Raw genomic sequence first — 19,390 nt, 5'->3', positions numbered from 1 at the left:
TGCTTATCTTTTGTCGCCGTCTCTCTCATTCTCCTAAAGCTGTCGCTTATCTATTCAGCGACTACTTTGTAGGCCTGCATATATATATTAATAGCGTGGAGCCAACTTTAACACAGTCCGTTTGCCGCTCCGAATAAATGATATACATATAATAGAACCTATTCGTGCGTTTTTATTTATAACTAAAATAAGGGTGGCATATCGTTGTTTTCCCCACAAACATTTGGTGACCCCGACGTGATAGCAGTTTTTATCGGAGTCTGCAACTCGGTCTCGCGATTGTTTAATATAGTTTAAACAAACGCTTTGTTTCGCTGTCGTTTTCGTGCATTCGGTCACAAACACACGAACAAACATTTGTGCATATAAAAGTGCACAGCTGGCCGTTTGATTTTTTGTGCATTTCGCGCTGTGAAAAAACACCAAAACTGTTGTGCAAATAATACTTAGCCAGTGTATCGTTGGTAAAAGCGCATATTACATATATATATGTACATATAGCCATACATACATTCGTTGCCAGTTACATAAATCCGCTGTTGCTAGGCAGGCAATTCATCGGCAAGAACAACAACAACCAAGTTAAAGGTTCCGTTGCATTTCGGCGACGGTTGTTAACCTCTACATTTTCGCGGTAAAAAATATAAGGTGTTTCGTGCCTCTAACGCGGTCGGACATTTTATTTTATTATCTTTTTTTCTTGTGATCAAAATAAAAATGCCTGATACGGAAAACTCGGTTCGGGCTCAAAATGAATCCACAAGTGACGTTGACTACTACCGAGTCAAAGCCCAATCTACTCTGCGGCAAATTAACTCGATGAAATTTTATTTAAACCCTGAGGCGATTAATCAGTTTGACGAAGCTGATTTGCTAGCGCGAATGGAATGGATCAATTCCGTAAACCAGGCATTTGATTCTGCGCAGACATCGTTGGAAAGACTGGATTTTGCAGAGATCTCGAGCGACCATCGGATTGAATTTGCCGAGGCTTTCATGGATGTGAAGGCGAAACTAAATCGAGGCTTGGCTGCTCATTGCAAGTCGCAATTGCCGGCTTCAAACGTTGCAAACTCAACATCTATTGATCTCACTAATAATGCGGATCTCTCTTTTCGATCTAGGAAGCCCCGGTTGCCAAATATGGAAATTGCTCGTTTTCATGGATCCTACTCTGAGTGGCCCGAATTTCTTGCGACTTTCAATACGGTCATCGGAAATGATGATGAGCTAAGTGACATTGAAAAACTACAATATTTGCGTTCGAGTTTGGGCGGCGTGGCCCTGGAAACCATACGCTCGCTTGAACCCTCGAATGCTAATTACAAAGAGGCTATGAATTTGCTGGTTAATCGATTTGATAATAAAGTTTTACACTTTCAGGCACACGTTCAGGCAATATTTGGTTTAAAGGGTGTCGAGAAGGGATCGTCGAAGGGTCTTCGGGAGCTCAGTGATTGCATGAATTCGCATCTGCGGGCAATTCGAACCCTGGCCACTACGCAACAAATTTTGGATGGACTTTTAATTCACATCGTCACTCGGAAACTGGATCAGAGGACGCAAGAAAAATGGGAAGATGATTTGTCAATAACTGAGCTGTCCACCTGGGATGCTAAGGAGTCGTTTTTGGAAAAGAGATGCAGGATGATGGAAAACTTGGATCAAGCCTTGGTAACCCAAACACCAGGCCAGCAGGTGGGAAAAAACTTGCACAAATATAACCAAAATGCACTTATTGCTGCTGCTACTAACTCAAATCATTTGATATGTTTATTTTGCGATGCACGGGATCATTATTTGCCAAAGTATGATGATGGACGTTGATGCACTACGAGAAGTACAAACAAGTGGCCCAACGACACCAAGCACGTGCTTGTTACGCGCGGGGCCCTTTTGTAAATTTGGGCAAAAATGCGAGTTCGCGAGGAAGAATACATAAAACCAATAAAGACGGGACAAATAATATAAAAAAAAAACATGCAGTTAGCAGTGAAGCAAATGAGTTAAAATGTTAGTTTTTAATACCGGGATAGAAGTTGATGTGCAAATTAAATGATAAAGAACGTTATAGTTATTACATAGAACGCGAAAGGGCTCGTGCAGACCAAAATTTGATGTACATCGAGGTAAATTAAGAGGTTGATAATTACGTGTTAGTCTAACGGGAACATTAAAAGTTAGGCGGCTAACAAGTTCTACAGAATCAATATCACCTCTTATAAGATTATGCATAAAAATGGTACCCAGCATTTTTCTACGATTTGCAAGTGTGGGCAGATTAAGCAATAATAATCTACTCTGGTAGGAAGGTAGCCTTACGTTTTGATCCCAGTTCAAACTACGAAGGGCAAAAAGGAGAAATTTTTTTTGTACCGACTCTATACGGTCAATGTGGACTTGGTATTGTGGGCTCCAAACCGAAGAACAATATTCCAATATAGGACGGACAAGGGAGGTAAATAATAATTTGGTTATATAAGGGTCATCAAATTCTTTTGACCAACGCTTTATAAACCCAAGAACACTCATAGCTTTATTGACTGTCGACATTATGTGGCAGTCAAATTTAAGCTTCGGGTCCAAAAGAACGCCTAAGTCATTTACTGAATATATACGGTCAAGTGGCAAATTCTGAAGCGAATAACTTATAAAGGTTGGGGTAACCCTATAAAAGGTCATTACGTTGCATTTTAGGCAGTTCAAATTTAAGAGGTTATACTCACACCATACTTGAAAATGATCAATGTCTGATTGTAAGCCAAAACCAGACTCTATATTATTATAAGTCAAACAAAGCTTAACATCATCAGCATACATTAGTACACGAGAATGTGTTACAATAGAGGGAAGATCGTTAATAAACAAAGTAAACAGCAAAGGGCCCAAATGACTACCCTGAGGTACTCCAGATGTCACATGGATCGTTTTTGAAACAGCGTTCTTAAATATAACCCTCTGAGTCCTCCCATTCAAATAGCTTGAAATCCAAGTTAATAGATTACATGGAAAGCCAAGCAAATCTAATTTGAATAAAAGAAGAGAGTGGTTAACAGAGTCAAAGGCTTTACTGAAATCTGTATATACAACGTCAGTCTGCATTTTATTGTTAAATCCATTTATTACAATTGATGACAATTCAAGTAGGTTGGTGGTAGTCGATCTTCGCTTAACAAAACCGTGCTGACACGGTGATATTAGCGAGGAACATAAATGTTGCAAATGAGAAGTGATAATACGTTCAAAGGCTTTTGGAATAGCCGACAATTTAGAAATACCTCTATAATTCTGGGCATCCGCCTTCGCACCCTTTTTGTGAAGTGGAATAATAAAAGAATCCTTCCAGATAGTTGGAAAAACTGATGATGAAATAGACAATTGAAAAAGTTTAAGAATAGGTTTGCAGATGGTTGATGCACAAAACTTAAGCACACACCCAGGAAGTCCATCAGGACCCGGAGAATAAGTTGGCGTTGTTGATGTTAAATTTCTTAAAAGAGAACTTTCGGTAATTATAGGGGAAAAAATACAATTTGCCCTATTTAAGGGATTACGGTAATTTGATTCTGTCCATGAAGAAGAGCTATAAGTAGTTTGGAAAAAGTCAGAGAATAAATCAGCAATTTCAGAGTCAGTCGATGCCTCCATTGAGTTAAATCGAACCGATGAAGGCAAAGCTGATGACTTTCGCTTTGCGTTGACAAAGTTATAAACTGCTTCGGGTCATTTGAAAATTCAAATTTACAGCGATCTAAATACATAGAATAGCAATGACTGTTAGGAACGTTAAAATCAGATCGAGCCACCACATATTTCGAAAAATCGGATGGCCTACCCGATTTTTTATACTTTTTATAAGTGTTTGATTTAAGATTTTTAAGTCGTTGAAGCGCATTTGTAAACCAAGGGGGCCTGTTTGGCTTTGGAGGAAGCCTATCAGGAACGCATTCATTAAAAAAAGTGTTTAGAACGCTATAAAACAGTTCAGTGGCACTTTCGATGTCCATACAGTTATAAAATTCTGTCCAATTATATTGAGAAATCATTAAGTTAAGTTTACTAAAGTCACATTTACGAAAGCTTCTCATTTTCGTTGGAGAGACTAAAGGAGAGAGGGTATCAAGGTAGGGGAGGCAAATTGTCAATTCCATAGTTGGATGGTATCGGTCTTCTGGTACCACAAGAGCGTCAATTCTAGATACTGTGACTTCAGACGGATCTGAAACAAACACAAGATCTAATTGTCTATTTAATGAATTACGTATAAAGCTAACTTGCTGTAACGATAATTCTAAAAGGCCATCCACAAAGTCATGGGCGGATAAGGGTAGAGCGACAAGTGAGTCAGAAGGAGGGGACCAAGAAATATCCGGGAGATTAAAATCACCCAAGACAATCAAAAGGTCTCTATTGGAAAGAAAGGATAGAATAGATTTAATAGCTGCTAGATGTTGCTCATAAATTATAAGGTCAGAGCCAGGTGGAATATAGGAACATGTAATAAAGATAGACAAGGATTGGAGGGTAACTTTCACACCAACAAATTCAATGTCACTAGGGACATGAGAGTGAATTCTCTCAGAATTTAGGGTAGAAGTAACAGCAATTAGAACGCCGCCCCCCCTACGGGTAAGGCGATCAGTTCTGTAGGTATTAAAATTATTTGCAAGAACTTCAGAGTCTGTTATCTCTGGTTTCAGCCAAGTTTCTGTAAAAGCTATGATATCGTCCGTAAATGCCGAGGAGTCAGCATAAAGCTTGGGTAGCTTCATGTTAAGTCCTCTAACATTTTGGTAAGCCAATAATAAACTTTTCAGTTTTTTGGCACCGTGGAAGGCCTATTATTTGTTCTTGGTTTATTAGGAACAAATTCTTTTATAACCAGATCATCATTAAGCCAGAAGCTTTCAGAAAGCAGTTCTTTAAACACATCAGGCGGAGCAAAAATTTTGAAAGACGATATCCTACGGGCGTATGAAAATCGAAATTGTTCAACCGCAATATCCTCAGATGGGAATTTTTCACGAATGAATTCCAAAACATCCTCAGATGTGGTATCAGGCGTAAATCTTGAAACAAATAGTTGCTTCCTATGTGGAACAACTGAGAGTTTCTTACGCCCCCCAGCAGCAGTCTGAACCTCACTCAGCTGAGAGCCAGAAGCGGCACCTGCTGTACGTCTGGGTACAACTGAGAGATTTTTACGCCCCCCAGCAGCAGCCTGAACCTCATTCGGCTGAGCGACAGAAACGGCGCCCACTGTACCTATGGGTATGGTCGGCACCAGATTGGTTGATTCCGCCGGATCTGGAGCCTGACATTCAGATACAGGGGCTACAGGGACAGGGACTACACCTGAACTAGCAGTATCCATTGGCACAGGTGGTTCACTTACCCCTGTGTCACCAGAAACTGCAGCAGCTACCAAGTTTGGATTTAAAGTGGATTCAACACTCGCCTTTACTGTCGTTGAGCTAGCTTTTTTGCGTTTGGGCGACTCGGTTAATAATTTTTTATTATTAAATTGTTCACATACGGAATTAAATCCATCATTGAGCTGTTTAAAAACTCGTGAAAGATTACATAGGCCGTCTCGAGTCTGCCTCATAAAGCTGCTCATCTCAACTGCCAAATCCCTGCAGTGCTCACATACCCACATGAGACCAATCCGCATTTCAATAAAGTCTTTAACTCTGCCAGTAAATCCTGCACATTTAGAATGCATCATTGCTTCGCAGAGCCAACAGTAAACAAAAGGGTCATTAGATGAAGTCCTACAATTTTTCTTAGTACAGATAGGAGTCATTATAAGAAAAATAGAGAATAAAGAGAATAAAATAAAAAGTATATAAAAGTATAAAAAAATACCTCAAGTAAATTTGGCACTGGGATCAAATTCCAAAACCACAAAATCACAAAAACACAAACAGTATAAGAGCGCGAGATCGCGAATTAAATCGAAAGAGAGCGCGAGAGAAAAGGCTTCTATCGACTGAGCGTGGCTTGTGGGGCACCAAAAACAACTCAACGCACGAACAGTTAAATGTCAAGCAAGCAAGAGAGAGAGAGACTATGAGAATAGGTCTACAAGAAATTCGGCAGGTTCAGAGAGAGTGAAATTACAGTTATAATAGAGCGGCAGAGAGAGAGAGAGTAAGAGTAAGAGAGAGAATATAAGAGCCAATTTATAGTGTGCAAATTACACTAACAAAGCCAAGAAATTAAATAAATCAAATGGAAATGTTAAAATAACTATAACCACGTACCCGTAATCTGGGAGATCTATGAAAATCACTAACACGATTGTTAGGCTAAACTTTGTTAGTAAATAAACACAAAATACTTGCGGAAATAACACAATATAAAACAAAAACTCAGAGCACAATGGTAAACACAACCGTTCACAAGCGACGCTAAATCGAAAGAGTATTCTCGCATCCTAATCGTCATGTACTAAGCCCTCCACCCAAAACCTCAAATATTTTGCCGATCGACTACGTGTTGCTTCCAACTGCTATTATCTACGTTAGGAATAGAATTGGAGCATTTATGCCTTGCCGAGCAATTTTAGATTCGGCTTCCCAGCTTAACTTCATAACCTCTCGTTTAGCTAGCCAACTAAATTTGAATCATAGAAGATCGCAAACCTCGATTTCTGGGATAGGAGAATCTTCCATGATCTCTGATAAGACTGTCGACATTCTTGCGCAATCACGGGATGCAAGCTATCGTGCGGCATTCACAGCGGTTGTGACTCACAGGATTACTGACTATCAGCCCCATTTCAGTATTAATGCAGTATCATGGAGGATACCGCAAAACATTTCGCTCGCGGATCCTCATTTCAATTAATCACAACGAATTGACCTTTTACTTGGCGCTGGGTTGTTTTTCGAAATAATTTCTACGGGACAAATTCATTTGGATAGGGCTTTGCCAACTCTTCAGAACACCAAACTTGGTTGGATAGTCTCTGGAGGGTTATCATCGAGTATGCCAACTCATAAATCAGTTTTGCAAGCCAGCATCAAGGACCCAGCTGACCATTCCGATGACACACTTGCCGCCATAGTAAAGCGTTTTTGGGAAATTGAGGACTTCACTTCGTCTAAGCCATCTTTATTGCCGGAAGACTTGCGATGTGAACAGCTTTTTACTGAAAATTTCACTAGGCTTGGAAACGGCCAATACTCTGTTCGTCTCTTGTCCACTTCTGGATTTGAATCTCTAGGTGATTCTTATTGCCTGGCTCGTCGTCGCTTCAAGAGTTTGGAAGCTAAACTAGATAGAAACCCAGCCCTGAAAGCTCAATACTCAGCATTTTTGAAGGAGTATATTGATTTAGGTCACATGTCTCTTGTAGCAAAGGAACCGTCAGATACACAATTCTTTTTGCCCCACCATTGCGTACATAAGCAGGAGAGCACGACTACGAAGCTTCGCGTCGTTTTTGATGGATCTGCCAAGTCAACCTCTGGTAGCTCTCTGAACGACTTACTTCTGGCAGGACCAACAATTCAACAAAAAATCTTCAATATACTGCTTCGCTTTCGATTTTTTAAAGTTGCCCTTTGTGGAGATATCTGCAAGATGTACCGTTGCGTGCGTCTTTCGTACCCGGATGACTTTTTGCAGTGCATCGTTTGGAGAGAGAACTCCACAGAAGAGTTGAGCGTTTTTAAATTGAACACGGTGACCTATGGAACCAAGCCAGCTGCCTTCTTGGCTATAAGGGCCATGCATCAACTCTCTTACGATGAGGAGGAATCATTTCCTATTGGATCAAAAATTGTTCGTAGAGATTTCTATGTAGATGATTTAATATCTGGTGGGGACTCAGTTGAAGAGGTGAGAGAAATTCGTCGTCAGGTGAAGGAACTACTGTCGCGAGGCCACTTTCCAATCCGCAAATGGTGTTCGAATGAGTCATCAGCCCTGGAAGGAGAGTCTGAATGCGACAAGGAGCAGCTAATCAAATTTCACGATGGATCGGATGTCGCCAAGGCATTGGGACTAGTCTGGGATCCATCTTCTGATCAACTCCTATTTAATTTTTCTCAACTGCCAATTAACCAACGACCAACTAAGCGGGTTGCATTGTCAACGATTGCCAAATTCTATGACCCACTCGGTTTAATAACTCCAATTATCACAAAATGTAAGATTTTTCTGCAATCACTATGGAGTGCGAACGTGGATTGGGATGACGCACTGCCGGAGCCCATTCTTTCGTCAGCGGGGAGTTGACCTCACAGTTATCGGTCGTACAGAACTTTAAATTTCCACGATTCGTACTGCAACCAAGGGCCGCCGTTGAGTTGCATGGATTCTGCGATGCTAGCATGTCAGCTTATGGGGCGTGGTATACTTGCGATCGGAGACCAATGGAGAATCGAAAGTTCATCTGCTTTGTGCCAAGTCAAGGGTAGCTCCATTGAAGGCCTTAACAATTCCAAGATTAGAACTTTCCGCAGCGCTTTTATTGGCTGAGCTAATAGTAAACGTCAAGGAAGCCATAGATTTCGATTGCACCTTTCATTGCTGGTCGGACTCGTCTATTGTGTTGGCGTGGATTCGGCAACCTCCGAGGGAGTTTAATGTTTTCGTATCAAATAGAATCGCGAAAATTCAGGAGATGACGAAAGATATGACTTGGCATCACGTTCCTACAAACTTGAATCCGGCAGACGTCGTAACGCGAGGATGTACCCCGAGAGAATTGTTGGAACATTCTCTTTGGGCTAACGGGCCTCCATTCCTTCTGCAAAGTTCGTCGAATTGGCCGTCCCTGCTAGACTCTGTAAAGGATCTTCCAGAGCGCCGTTCTGTGGCGCTGATTGGGACCGTTTGCATAGACAGTTTATCAAACTGCAAATTCCTCAACTCTTTCGATAAGTTGCAGCGCGTATTTGCATACATTTATCGGTTCATTTCAAACTGCAGAGCCAAATCTGCGCCGTTAAAAGGTCATCTTTCGGTAGAGGAGATCAACTCTGGGACTGTACTTCTTTTAAGGGGCATTCAACAGGTTAACTTGCCGAAGGAGTACGTATCTCTTTGCCAGGGCAAGCCCTTTCCACAGAAAAGCAAGCTGGTCTCACTTAGACCTGTACTCGGCTCCGATGGGTTACTTCGCGTTGGTGGAAGGCTGCAGAACTCAAACTTGGACTATGATACGAGGCATCCGATACTGTTGCCCAAGGATCATCCAGTCACCAAGGCGATCATTGTTTACTATTATGAGAAATATTTGCATGCAGGATCGCAGGCGCTGCTTGCCGCATTGCGGCAAAGGTACTGGCCGATTGGAGGCCGCAAATTCGTCGCCAGCGTTATCAACAAATGTGTCCGATGTTTCAGAATGAAGCCTGTTACTTGGGAGCACGTCATGGGTAGCCTGCCAGCAAATAGAGTGCAGCCCAATCCGGCCTTTCATACCACAGGAGTGGACTATTGTGGGCCATTCTATCATAAGGCAGAGGTCAGAAATAAGGCACCCCACAAGTGCTATATCGCCGTCTTTGTCTGCTTTTCCACGAAGGCCGCTCATTTGGAAGTGGTCAAGGATCTCACTACGGATTCTTTCATCGCAGCGCTGAGGAGATTCATCAGCCTAAGAGGCAGTCCTCGTACCATTTGGAGCGACAATGCTACCAACTTTGTCGGTGCAAAGAGCGAGCTTGCCGAGCTGAAAGAGCTCTTTTTGAGCGAGCAGCACACAAGATCGATATCTTCAGTCTGCTTAGCCGATGGGATCGATTGGAAGTTCATCCCTCCGCGTGGGAGGCTGCTGTGAAATCAGCTAAATTTCACTTCTACAGAGTCGTCGGTGCATCCATCTTAGCCATCGATAAATTAAGAACTCTTGCATATGAGATTTCTGCCATCCTTAACTCACGTCCACTCTGTCCAATTTCAGAAAATGCTGAAAACCTTGAGGTGCTAACACCGGCGCATTTCCTAAAGGGTTGCAGCTTCACTAAGTTTCCTGAGCCTGACATTACTCATCTTCGCGTAGGCTGCCTCAGCAGATGGCAGCGTGTGACTCAGATGCAGCAACATTTCTGGAAAAGATGGAGCAGCGAGTATTTAACCCTTCTACAAGAGAGAAGCAAGTGGCGCGTCGAAACGTCTAACATCAAGGTTGGAAGTATAGTTTTGCTGAAGGAGGACAACGCTCCACCCTTGAGATGGCAGCTTGGGCGCATCGAGGAAGTCATACCCGGCGGGGACGGAGTCATCAGAGTAGCTATGGTCCGTGTAGCTACGATTCTGATCAAGCGAGCCGTCGCCAAACTAGCCGTTCTGCCCATCGATTCCGAGATAGTTGGAACCTTACCTCTTCCAACGGGGGGAGTATGTTCGGAGCAGAGCGCCAGCGCCTAGTCATGCGCGCATAGGTGTACGACGGCACCTGCAGCGCTCTTTGCTTATCTTTTGTCGCCGTCTCTCTCATTCTCCTAAAGCTGTCGCTTATCTATTCAGCGACTACTTTGTAGACCTGCATATATATATTAATGGCGTGGAGCCAACTTTAACACAGTCCGTTTGATAATACATGATAAATGATATACATATAATAGAACCTATTCGTGCGTTTTTATTTATAACTAAAATAAGGATGGCATATTCGTTGTTTTCCCCACAAACAGGGGCCTTAGAACATATTACAATATGGTCAAAGGGGCCTTAGAACATATTACAATATGGTCAAAGGGGCCTTAGAACATATTACAATATGGTCAAAGGACGCCTTAGAACGTATTACAATATGATCAAAGGGGCCTTAAAACATATTACAACATGGTCAAAGGGCGCCTTAAAACATATTACAATATGGTCAAAGGGGCCTTAGAATATATTACAATATGGTCAAAGGGGCCTTAGAACATATTACAATATGGTCAAAGGGGCCTTAGAACATATTACAATATGGTCAAAGGACGCCTTAGAACGTATTACAATATGATCAAAGGGGCCTTAAAACATATTACAACATGGTCAAAGGGCGCCTTAAAACATATTACAATATGGTCAAAGGGGCCTTAGAACATATTACAATATGGTCAAAGGGGCCTTAGAACATATTACAATATGGTCAAAGGGGCCTTAGAACATATTACAATATGGTCAAAGGACGCCTTAGAACGTATTACAATATGATCAAAGGGGCCTTAAAACATATTACAACATGGTCAAAGGGCGCCTTAAAACATATTACAATATGGTCAAAGGGGCCTTAGAATATATTACAATATGGTCAAAGGGGCCTTAGAACGTATTACAATATGGTCAAAGGGCGCCCTAGAACATATTACAATATGGTCAAAGAGCGCCTTAGAACATATTACAATATGGTCAAAGGGGCCTTAGATTATATTACAACATGGTCAAAGGTTCCTTAAAACATATTACAATATGCTCAAAGGGGCCTTAGAACATATTACAATATCGTCAAGGGGCCTTAGATCATATTACAATATGGTCAAAGGGCGCCTTAGAACATATTACAATATGGTCAAAGGGGCCTAAGAACATATTACAATATGGTCAAAGGGGCCTTAGAACATGTTACAATATTGTCAAAGGACGCCTTAGAACGTATTCCAATATGGTCAAAGGGGCCTTAGAACATACTACAATATGGTCAAAGGGGCCTTAGAACATACTACAATATGGTCAAAGGGGCCTTAGATCATATTACAACATGGTCAAAGGGTCCTTAGAACATACTACAATATGCTCAAAGGGGCCTTAGAACATATTACAATATCGTCAAAGGGGCCTTAGATCATATTACAATATGGTCAAAGGGCGCCTTAGAACATATTACAATATGGTCAAAGGGGCCTTAGAACATATTACAATATGGTCAAAGGGCGCCTTAGAACATATTACAATATGGTCAATGGGGCCTTAGAACATATTACAATATGGTCAAAGGGGCCTTAGAACATATTACAATATGGTCAAAGGGGCCTTAGAACATATTACAATATGGTCAAAGGACGCCTTAGAACATATTACAATATGGTCAAAGGGGCCTAAGAACATATTACAATATGGTCAAAGGGGCCTTAGAACATATTACAATATGGTCAAAGGGGCCTTAGAGCATATTACAATATGGTCAAAGGGCGCCTTAGAACATATTACAATATGGTCAAAGGGCGCCTTAGAACATATTACAATATGGTCAAAGGGGCCTTAGAACATATTACAATATGGTCAAAGGGGCCTTAGAACATATTACAATATGGTCAAATGGACCTTAGAACATATTACAATATGGTCAAAGGGGCCTTAGATCATATAACAATATGGTCAAAGAGGACTTAGAACATATTACAATATGGTCAAAGAGGCCTTAGAACATATTACAATATGGTCAAAGGGCGCCTTAGAACATATTACAATATGGTCAATGGGGCCTTAGAACATATTACAATATGGTCAAAGGGGCCTTAGAACATATTACAATATGGTCAAAGGGGCCTTAGAACATATTACAATATGGTCAATGGCGCCTTAGAACATATTACAATATGGTCAAAGGGGCCTTAGAATATATTACAATATGGTCAAAGGGTCCTTAAAACATTTTACAATATGGTCAAAGGGGCGTTAGAACATATTACAATATGGTCAAAGGGGCCTTAAAACATATTACAACATGGTCAAAGGGCGCCTTAGAACATATTACAATATGGTCAAAGGGGCCTTCGAATAAATTACAATATGGTCAAAGGGGCCTTAGAACATATTACAATATGGTCAATGGGGCCTTAGAACATATTACAATATGGTCAAAGGGGCCTTAGAAGATATTACAATATGGTCAAAGGGGCCTTAGAACATATTACAATGTGGTCAAAGGACGCCTTAGAACGTATTACAATATGGTCAAAGGACGCCTTAGAACGTATTACAATATGTTCAAAGGGCGCCCTAGAACATATTACAATAAGGTCAAAGGGCGCCGTAGAACATATTACAATATGGTCAAAGGGGCCTTAGAACATATTACAATATGGTCAAAGGGGCCTTAGAACATATTACAATATGGTCAAAGGACGCCTTAGAACGTATTACAATATGGTCAAAGGGGCCTTAGAACGTATTACAATATGGTCAAAGGGTCCTTAGAACATATTACAATATGGTCAAAGGGGCCATAGAACATATTACAATATGGTCAAAGGGGCCTTAAAACATATTACAACATGGTCAAAGGGCGCCTTAGAACATATTACAATATGGTCAAAGGGGCCTTCGAATATATTACAATATGGTCAATGGAGCCTTAGAACATATTACAATATGGTCAAAGGGGCCTTAGAACATATTACAATATGGTCAAAGGGGCCTTAGAACATATTACAATATGGTCAATGGCGCCTTAGAACATATTACAATATGGTCAAAGGGGCCTTAGAATATATTACAATATGGTCAAAGGGTCCTTAAAACATTTTACAATATGGTCAAAGGGGCGTTAGAACATATTACAATATGGTCAAAGGGGCCTTAAAACATATTACAACATGATCAAAGGGCGCCTTAGAACATATTACAGTATGGTCAAAGGGGCCTTCGAATATATTACAATATGGTCAAAGGGGCCTTAGAACATATTACAATATGGTCAATGGGGCCTTAGAACATATTACAATATGGTCAAAGGGGCCTTAGAAGATATTACAATATGGTCAAAGGGGCCTTAGAACATATTACAATGTGGTCAAAGGACGCCTTAGAACGTATTACAATATGGTCAAAGGACGCCTTAGAACGTATTACAATATGTTCAAAGGGCGCCCTAGAACAGATTACAATAAGGTCAAAGGGCGCCGTAGAACATATTACAATATGGTCAAAGGGGCCTTAGAACATATTACAATATGGTCAAAGGGGCCTTAGAACATATTACAATATGGTCAAAGGACGCCTTAGAACGTATTACAATATGGTCAAAGGGGCCTTAGAACGTATTACAATATGGTCAAAGGGCGCCCTAGAACATATTACAATATGGTCAAAGGGCGCCTTAGAACATATTACAATATGGTCAAAGGGGCCTTAGAACATATTACAATATGGTCAAAGGTCGCCTTAGAACATATTACAATATGGTCAAAGGGGCCTTAGAACATATTACAATATGGTCAAAGGGCCCTTAGATCATATTACAATATGGTCAAAGGGGCCTTAGAACATATTACAATATGGTCAAAGGGGCCATAGAACATATTACAATATGGTCAAAGGGGCCTTAGAACATATTACAATATGGTCAAAAAGGCCTTAGAACATATTACAATATGGTCAAAGGGGCCTTAGAACATATTACAATATGGTCAAAGGGCGCCTTAGAACATATTACAATATGGTCAAAGGGGCCTTAGATTATATTACAATATGGTCAAAGGGCGCCTTAGAACATATTACAATATGGTCAAAGGGCGCCTTAGAACATATTACAATATGGTCAAAGGGGCCTTAGAATATATTACAATATGGTCAAAGGGTCCTTAAAACATTTTACAATATGGTCAAAGGGGCGTTAGAACATATTACAATATGGTCAAAGGACGCCTTAGAACGTATTACAATATGGTCAAAGGGGCCTTAGAACGTATTACAATATGGTCAAAGGGCGCCCTAGAACATATTACAATATGGTCAAAGGGCGCCTTAGAACATATTACAATATGGTCAAAGGGGCCTTAGAACATATTACAATATGGTCAAAGGTCGCCTTAGAACATATTACAATATGGTCAAAGGGGCCTTAGAACATACTACAATATGGTCAAAGGGCCCTTAGATCATATTACAATATGGTCAATGGGGCCTTAGAACATATTACAATATGGTCAAAGGGGCCTTAGAACATATTACAATATGGTCAAAGGGGCCTTAGAATATGGTCAAAGGACGCCTTAGAACGTATTACAATATGGTCAAAGGACGCCTTAGAACGTATTACAATATGGTCAAAGGGCGCCCTAGAACATATTACAATAAGGTCAAAGGGGCCTTAGAACATATTACAATACGGTCAAAGGACGCCTTAGAACGTATTACAATATGGTCAAAGGGGCCTTAGAACGTATTACAATATGGTCAAAGGGGCCTTAGAACGTATTACAATATGGTCAAAGGGCGCCCTAGAACATATTACAATATGGTCAAAGGGCGCCTTAGAACATACTACAATATGGTCAAAGGGGCCTTAGATCATATTACAATATGGTCAAAGGGTCCTTAGAACATATTACAATATGGTCAAAGGGGCCTTAGAACATATTACAATATGGTCAAAGGGGCCTTAGAACATATTACAATATGGTCAAAGGGGCCTTAGAACATATTACAATATCGTCAAAGGCTCCTTAGATCATATTACAATATGGTCAAAGGGCGCCTTAGAACATATTACAATATGGTCAATGGGGCCTTTGCACGTATTACAATATGGTCAAAGGGGCCTTAGAACATATTACAATATGGTCAAAGGGGCCTTAGAACATATTACAATATGGTCAAAGGGGCCTTAGAACATATTACAATATGGTCAAAGGACGCCTTAGAACATATTACAATATGGTCAAAGGACGCCTTAGAACATATTACAATATGGTCAAAGGGGCCTTAGAACATATTACAATATGGTCAATGGGGCCTTAGAACATATTACAATATGGTCAAAGGGGCCTTAGAACATATTACAATATGGTCAAAAGACGCCTTTGAACGTATTACAATATGGTCAAAGGGGCCTTAGAACGTACTACAATATGGTCAAAGGGCGCCCTAGAACATATTACTATATGGTCAAAGGGCGCCTTAGAACATATTACAATATGGTCAAAGGGGCCTTAGAACATATTACAATATGGTCAAAGGGCGCCTTAGGACATATTACAATATGGTCAAAGGGGCCTTAGAACATACTACAATATGGTCAAAGGGGCCTTAGATCATATTACAATATGGTCAAAGGGTCCTTAGAACATATTACAATATGGTCAAAGGGGCCTTAGAACATATTACAATATGGTCAAAGGGGCCTTAGAATATATTACAATATATTCAAAGGGGCCTTAGAACATATTACAACATGGTTAAAGGGCGCCTTAGAACATATTACAATATGGTCATAGGGGCCTTAGAACATATTACAATATGGTCAAAGGGCGCCTTAGAACATATTACAATATGGTCAAAGGGGCCTTAGAACATATTACAATATGGTCAAAGGGCGCCTTAGACCATATTACAATATGGTCAAAGGGGCCTTAGAACATATTACAATATGGTCAAAGGGGCCTTAAAACATATTACAACATGGTCAAAGGGCGCCTTAAAACATATTACAATATGGTCAAAGGGGCCTTAGAATATATTACAATATGGTCAAAGGGGCCTTAGAACATATAACAATATGGTCAAAGGGCGCCTTAGAACATATTACAATATGGTCAAAGGGGCCTTAGAACATATTACAATATGGTCAATGGGGCCTTAGAACATATTACAATATGGTCAAAGGGGCCTTAGAACATATTACAATATGGTCAAAGGGGCCTTAGAACATATTACAATATGGTCAAATGGGCCTTAGAACATATTACAATATGGTCAAAGGGCGCCTTAGAACATATTACAATATGGTCAAAGGGCGCCTTAGAGCATATTACAATATGGTCAAAGGGCGCCTTAGAGCATATTACAATATGGTCAAAGGGGCCTTAGAACATATTACAATATGGTCAAAGGGGCCGTAGAACATATTACAATATGGTCAAAGGGGCCTTAGAATATATTACAATATGGTCAAAGGGGCCTTAGAACATATTACAATATGGTCAAAGGACGCCTTAGAACGTATTACAATATGGTCAAAGGGGCCTTAGAACGTATTACAATATGGTCAAAGGGGCCTTAGAACGTATTACAATATGGTCAAAGGGCGCCCTAGAACATATTACAATATGGTCAAAGGGCGCCTTAGAACATATTGCAATATGGTCAAAGGGGCCTTAGAACATACTACAATATGGTCAAAGGGGCCTTAGATCATATTACAATATGGTCAAAGGGTACTTAGAACATATTACAATATGGTCAAAGGGGCCTTAGAACATATTACAATATCGTCAAAGGCTCCTTAGATCATATTACAATATGGTCAAAGGGCGCCTTAGAACATATTACAATATGGTCAATGGGGCCTTAGAACGTATTACAATATGGTCAAAGGGGCCTTAGAACATATTACAATATGGTCAAAGGGGCCTTAGAACATATTACAATATGGTCAAAGGGGCCTTAGAACATATTACAATATGGTCAAAGGACGCCTTAGAACATATTACAATATGGTCAAAGGGGCCTTAGAACATATTACAATATGGTCAATGGGGCCTTAGAACATATTACAATATGGTCAAAGGGGCCTTAGAACATATTACAATATGGTCAAAGGGGCCTTAGAACATATTACAATATGGTCAAAAGACGCCTTAGAACGTATTACAATATGGTCAAAGGGGCCTTAGAACGTACTACAATATGGTCAAAGGGCGCCCTAGAACATATTACTATATGGTCAAAGGGCGCCTTAGAACATATTACAATATGGTCAAAGGGGCCTTAGAACATATTACAATATGGTCAAAGGGCGCCTTAGGACATATTACAATATGGTCAAAGGGGCCTTAGAACATATTACAATATGGTCAAAGGGCGCCTTAGAACATATTACAATATGGTCAAAGGGCGCCTTAGAACATATTACAATATGGTCAAAGGAGCCTTAGAACATACTACAATATGGTCAAAGGGGCCTTAGATCATATTACAATATGGTCAAAGGTTCCTTAGAACATATTACAATATGGTCAAAGGGGCCTTAGAACATATTACAATATGGTCAAAGGGGCCTTAGAACATATTACAATATCGTCAAAGGGGCCTTAGAACATATTACAATATGGTCAAAGGGCGCCTTAGACCATATTACAATATGGTCAAAGGGGCCTTAGAATATATTACAATATGGTCAAAGGGCGCCTTAGAACATATTACAATATCGTCAAAGGGGCCTTAGAAAATATTACAATATGGTCAAAGGGCGCCTTAGACCATATTACAATATGGTCAAAGGGCGCCTTAGACCATATTACAATATGGTCAAAGGGGCCTTAGAATATATTACAATATGGTCAAAGGGGCCTTAAAACATATTACAACATGGTCAAAGGGCGCCTTAAAACATATTACAATATGGTCAAAGGGGCCTTAGAATATATTACAATATGGTCAAAGGGGCCTTAGAACATATAACAATATGGTCAAAGGGCGCCTTAGAACATATTACAATATGGTCAAAGGGGCCTTAGAACATATTACAATATGGTCAATGGGGCCTTAGAACATATTACAATATGGTCAAAGGGGCCTTAGAACATATTACAATATGGTCAAAGGGGCCTTAGAACATATTACAATATGGTCAAATGGGCCTTAGAACATATTACAATATGGTCAAAGGGCGCCTTAGAACATATTACAATATGGTCAAAGGGCGCCTTAGAGCATATTACAATATGGTCAAAGGGCGCCTTAGAGCATATTACAATATGGTCAAAGGGGCCTTAGAACATATTACAATATGGTCAAAGGGGCCGTAGAACATATTACAATATGGTCAAAGGGGCCTTAGAATATATTACAATATGGTCAAAGGGGCCTTAGAACATTTTACAATATGGTCAAAGGACGCCTTAGAACATATTACAATATGGTCAAAGGGGCCTTAGAATATATTACAATATGGTCAAAGGGGCCTTAGAACATATTACAATATGGTCAAAGGGCGCCTTAGAAAATATTACAATATGGTCAAAGGGCGCCTTAGAGCATATTACAATATGGTCAAAGGGGCCTTAGAACATATTACAATATGGTCAAAGGGGCCTTAGAATATATTACAATATGGTCAAAGGGGCCTTAGAACATATTACAATATGGTCAAAGGACGCCTTAGAACATATTACAATATAGTCAAAGGGGCCTTAGAACATATTACAATATGGTCAAAGGGCGCCTTAGACCATGGACCATATGGTCAAAGGGGCCTTAGAACATATTACAATATGGTCAAAGGACGCCTTAGAGCATATTACAATATGGTCAAAGGGGCCTTAGAATATTTTACAATATGGTCAAAGGGTCCTTAGAACATTTTACAATATGGTCAAAGGGGCGTTAGAACACATTACAATATGGTCCAAGGGCGCCTTAGAACATATTACAATATGGTCAAAGGGCGCCTTAGAACATATTACAATATGGTCAAAGGGGCCTTAGAATATATTACAAT

General features: G+C 40.3%; 2 protein-coding genes across 2 annotated transcripts; both read left to right on the top strand.

Moving 5' to 3' along the window:
• The first annotated feature begins 717 nt into the window (after window positions 1-717).
• LOC138912974 (uncharacterized) lies at window positions 718-5,364 on the top strand. The gene is made up of 2 exons (XM_070215029.1): window positions 718-1,698; window positions 5,215-5,364. The coding sequence occupies exons 1-2, from the start codon at window positions 718-720 to the stop codon at window positions 5,362-5,364; spliced, it is 1,131 nt and encodes a 376-aa protein (XP_070071130.1).
• Window positions 5,365-7,590: 2,226 nt separating this feature from the next.
• LOC138912973 (uncharacterized) lies at window positions 7,591-10,386 on the top strand. Its single transcript, XM_070215028.1, has 3 exons — window positions 7,591-8,016; window positions 9,029-9,779; window positions 9,920-10,386. The coding sequence occupies exons 1-3, from the start codon at window positions 7,591-7,593 to the stop codon at window positions 10,384-10,386; spliced, it is 1,644 nt and encodes a 547-aa protein (XP_070071129.1).
• The last annotated feature ends 9,004 nt before the right edge of the window (window positions 10,387-19,390 follow it).

The sequence above is a fragment of the Drosophila takahashii genome, chromosome 3L, assembly GCF_030179915.1.
Source record: "Drosophila takahashii strain IR98-3 E-12201 chromosome 3L, DtakHiC1v2, whole genome shotgun sequence".
NCBI classification, from domain to species: Eukaryota; Metazoa; Arthropoda; class Insecta; order Diptera; family Drosophilidae; genus Drosophila; species Drosophila takahashii.
This window is presented reverse-complemented; position numbering and strand designations above follow the sequence as displayed.

Excerpts from the sequence above, each read along its gene's own strand:
- LOC138912974 (XM_070215029.1), top strand. The coding sequence starts at position 718 with ATGCCTGATACGGAAAACTCGGTTCGGGCTCAAAATGAATCCACAAGT. Across the intron at positions 1,699-5,214 it reads CCCAAACACCAGGCCAGCAG|CAGCAGCCTGAACCTCATTC; the intron begins GTGGGAAAAAAC and ends TACGCCCCCCAG.
- LOC138912973 (XM_070215028.1), top strand. The coding sequence starts at position 7,591 with ATGTACCGTTGCGTGCGTCTTTCGTACCCGGATGACTTTTTGCAGTGC. Across the intron at positions 8,017-9,028 it reads TCGCCAAGGCATTGGGACTA|GTTAACTTGCCGAAGGAGTA; the intron begins GTCTGGGATCCA and ends GGCATTCAACAG. Across the intron at positions 9,780-9,919 it reads TTGGAAGTTCATCCCTCCGC|AAAATGCTGAAAACCTTGAG; the intron begins GTGGGAGGCTGC and ends GTCCAATTTCAG.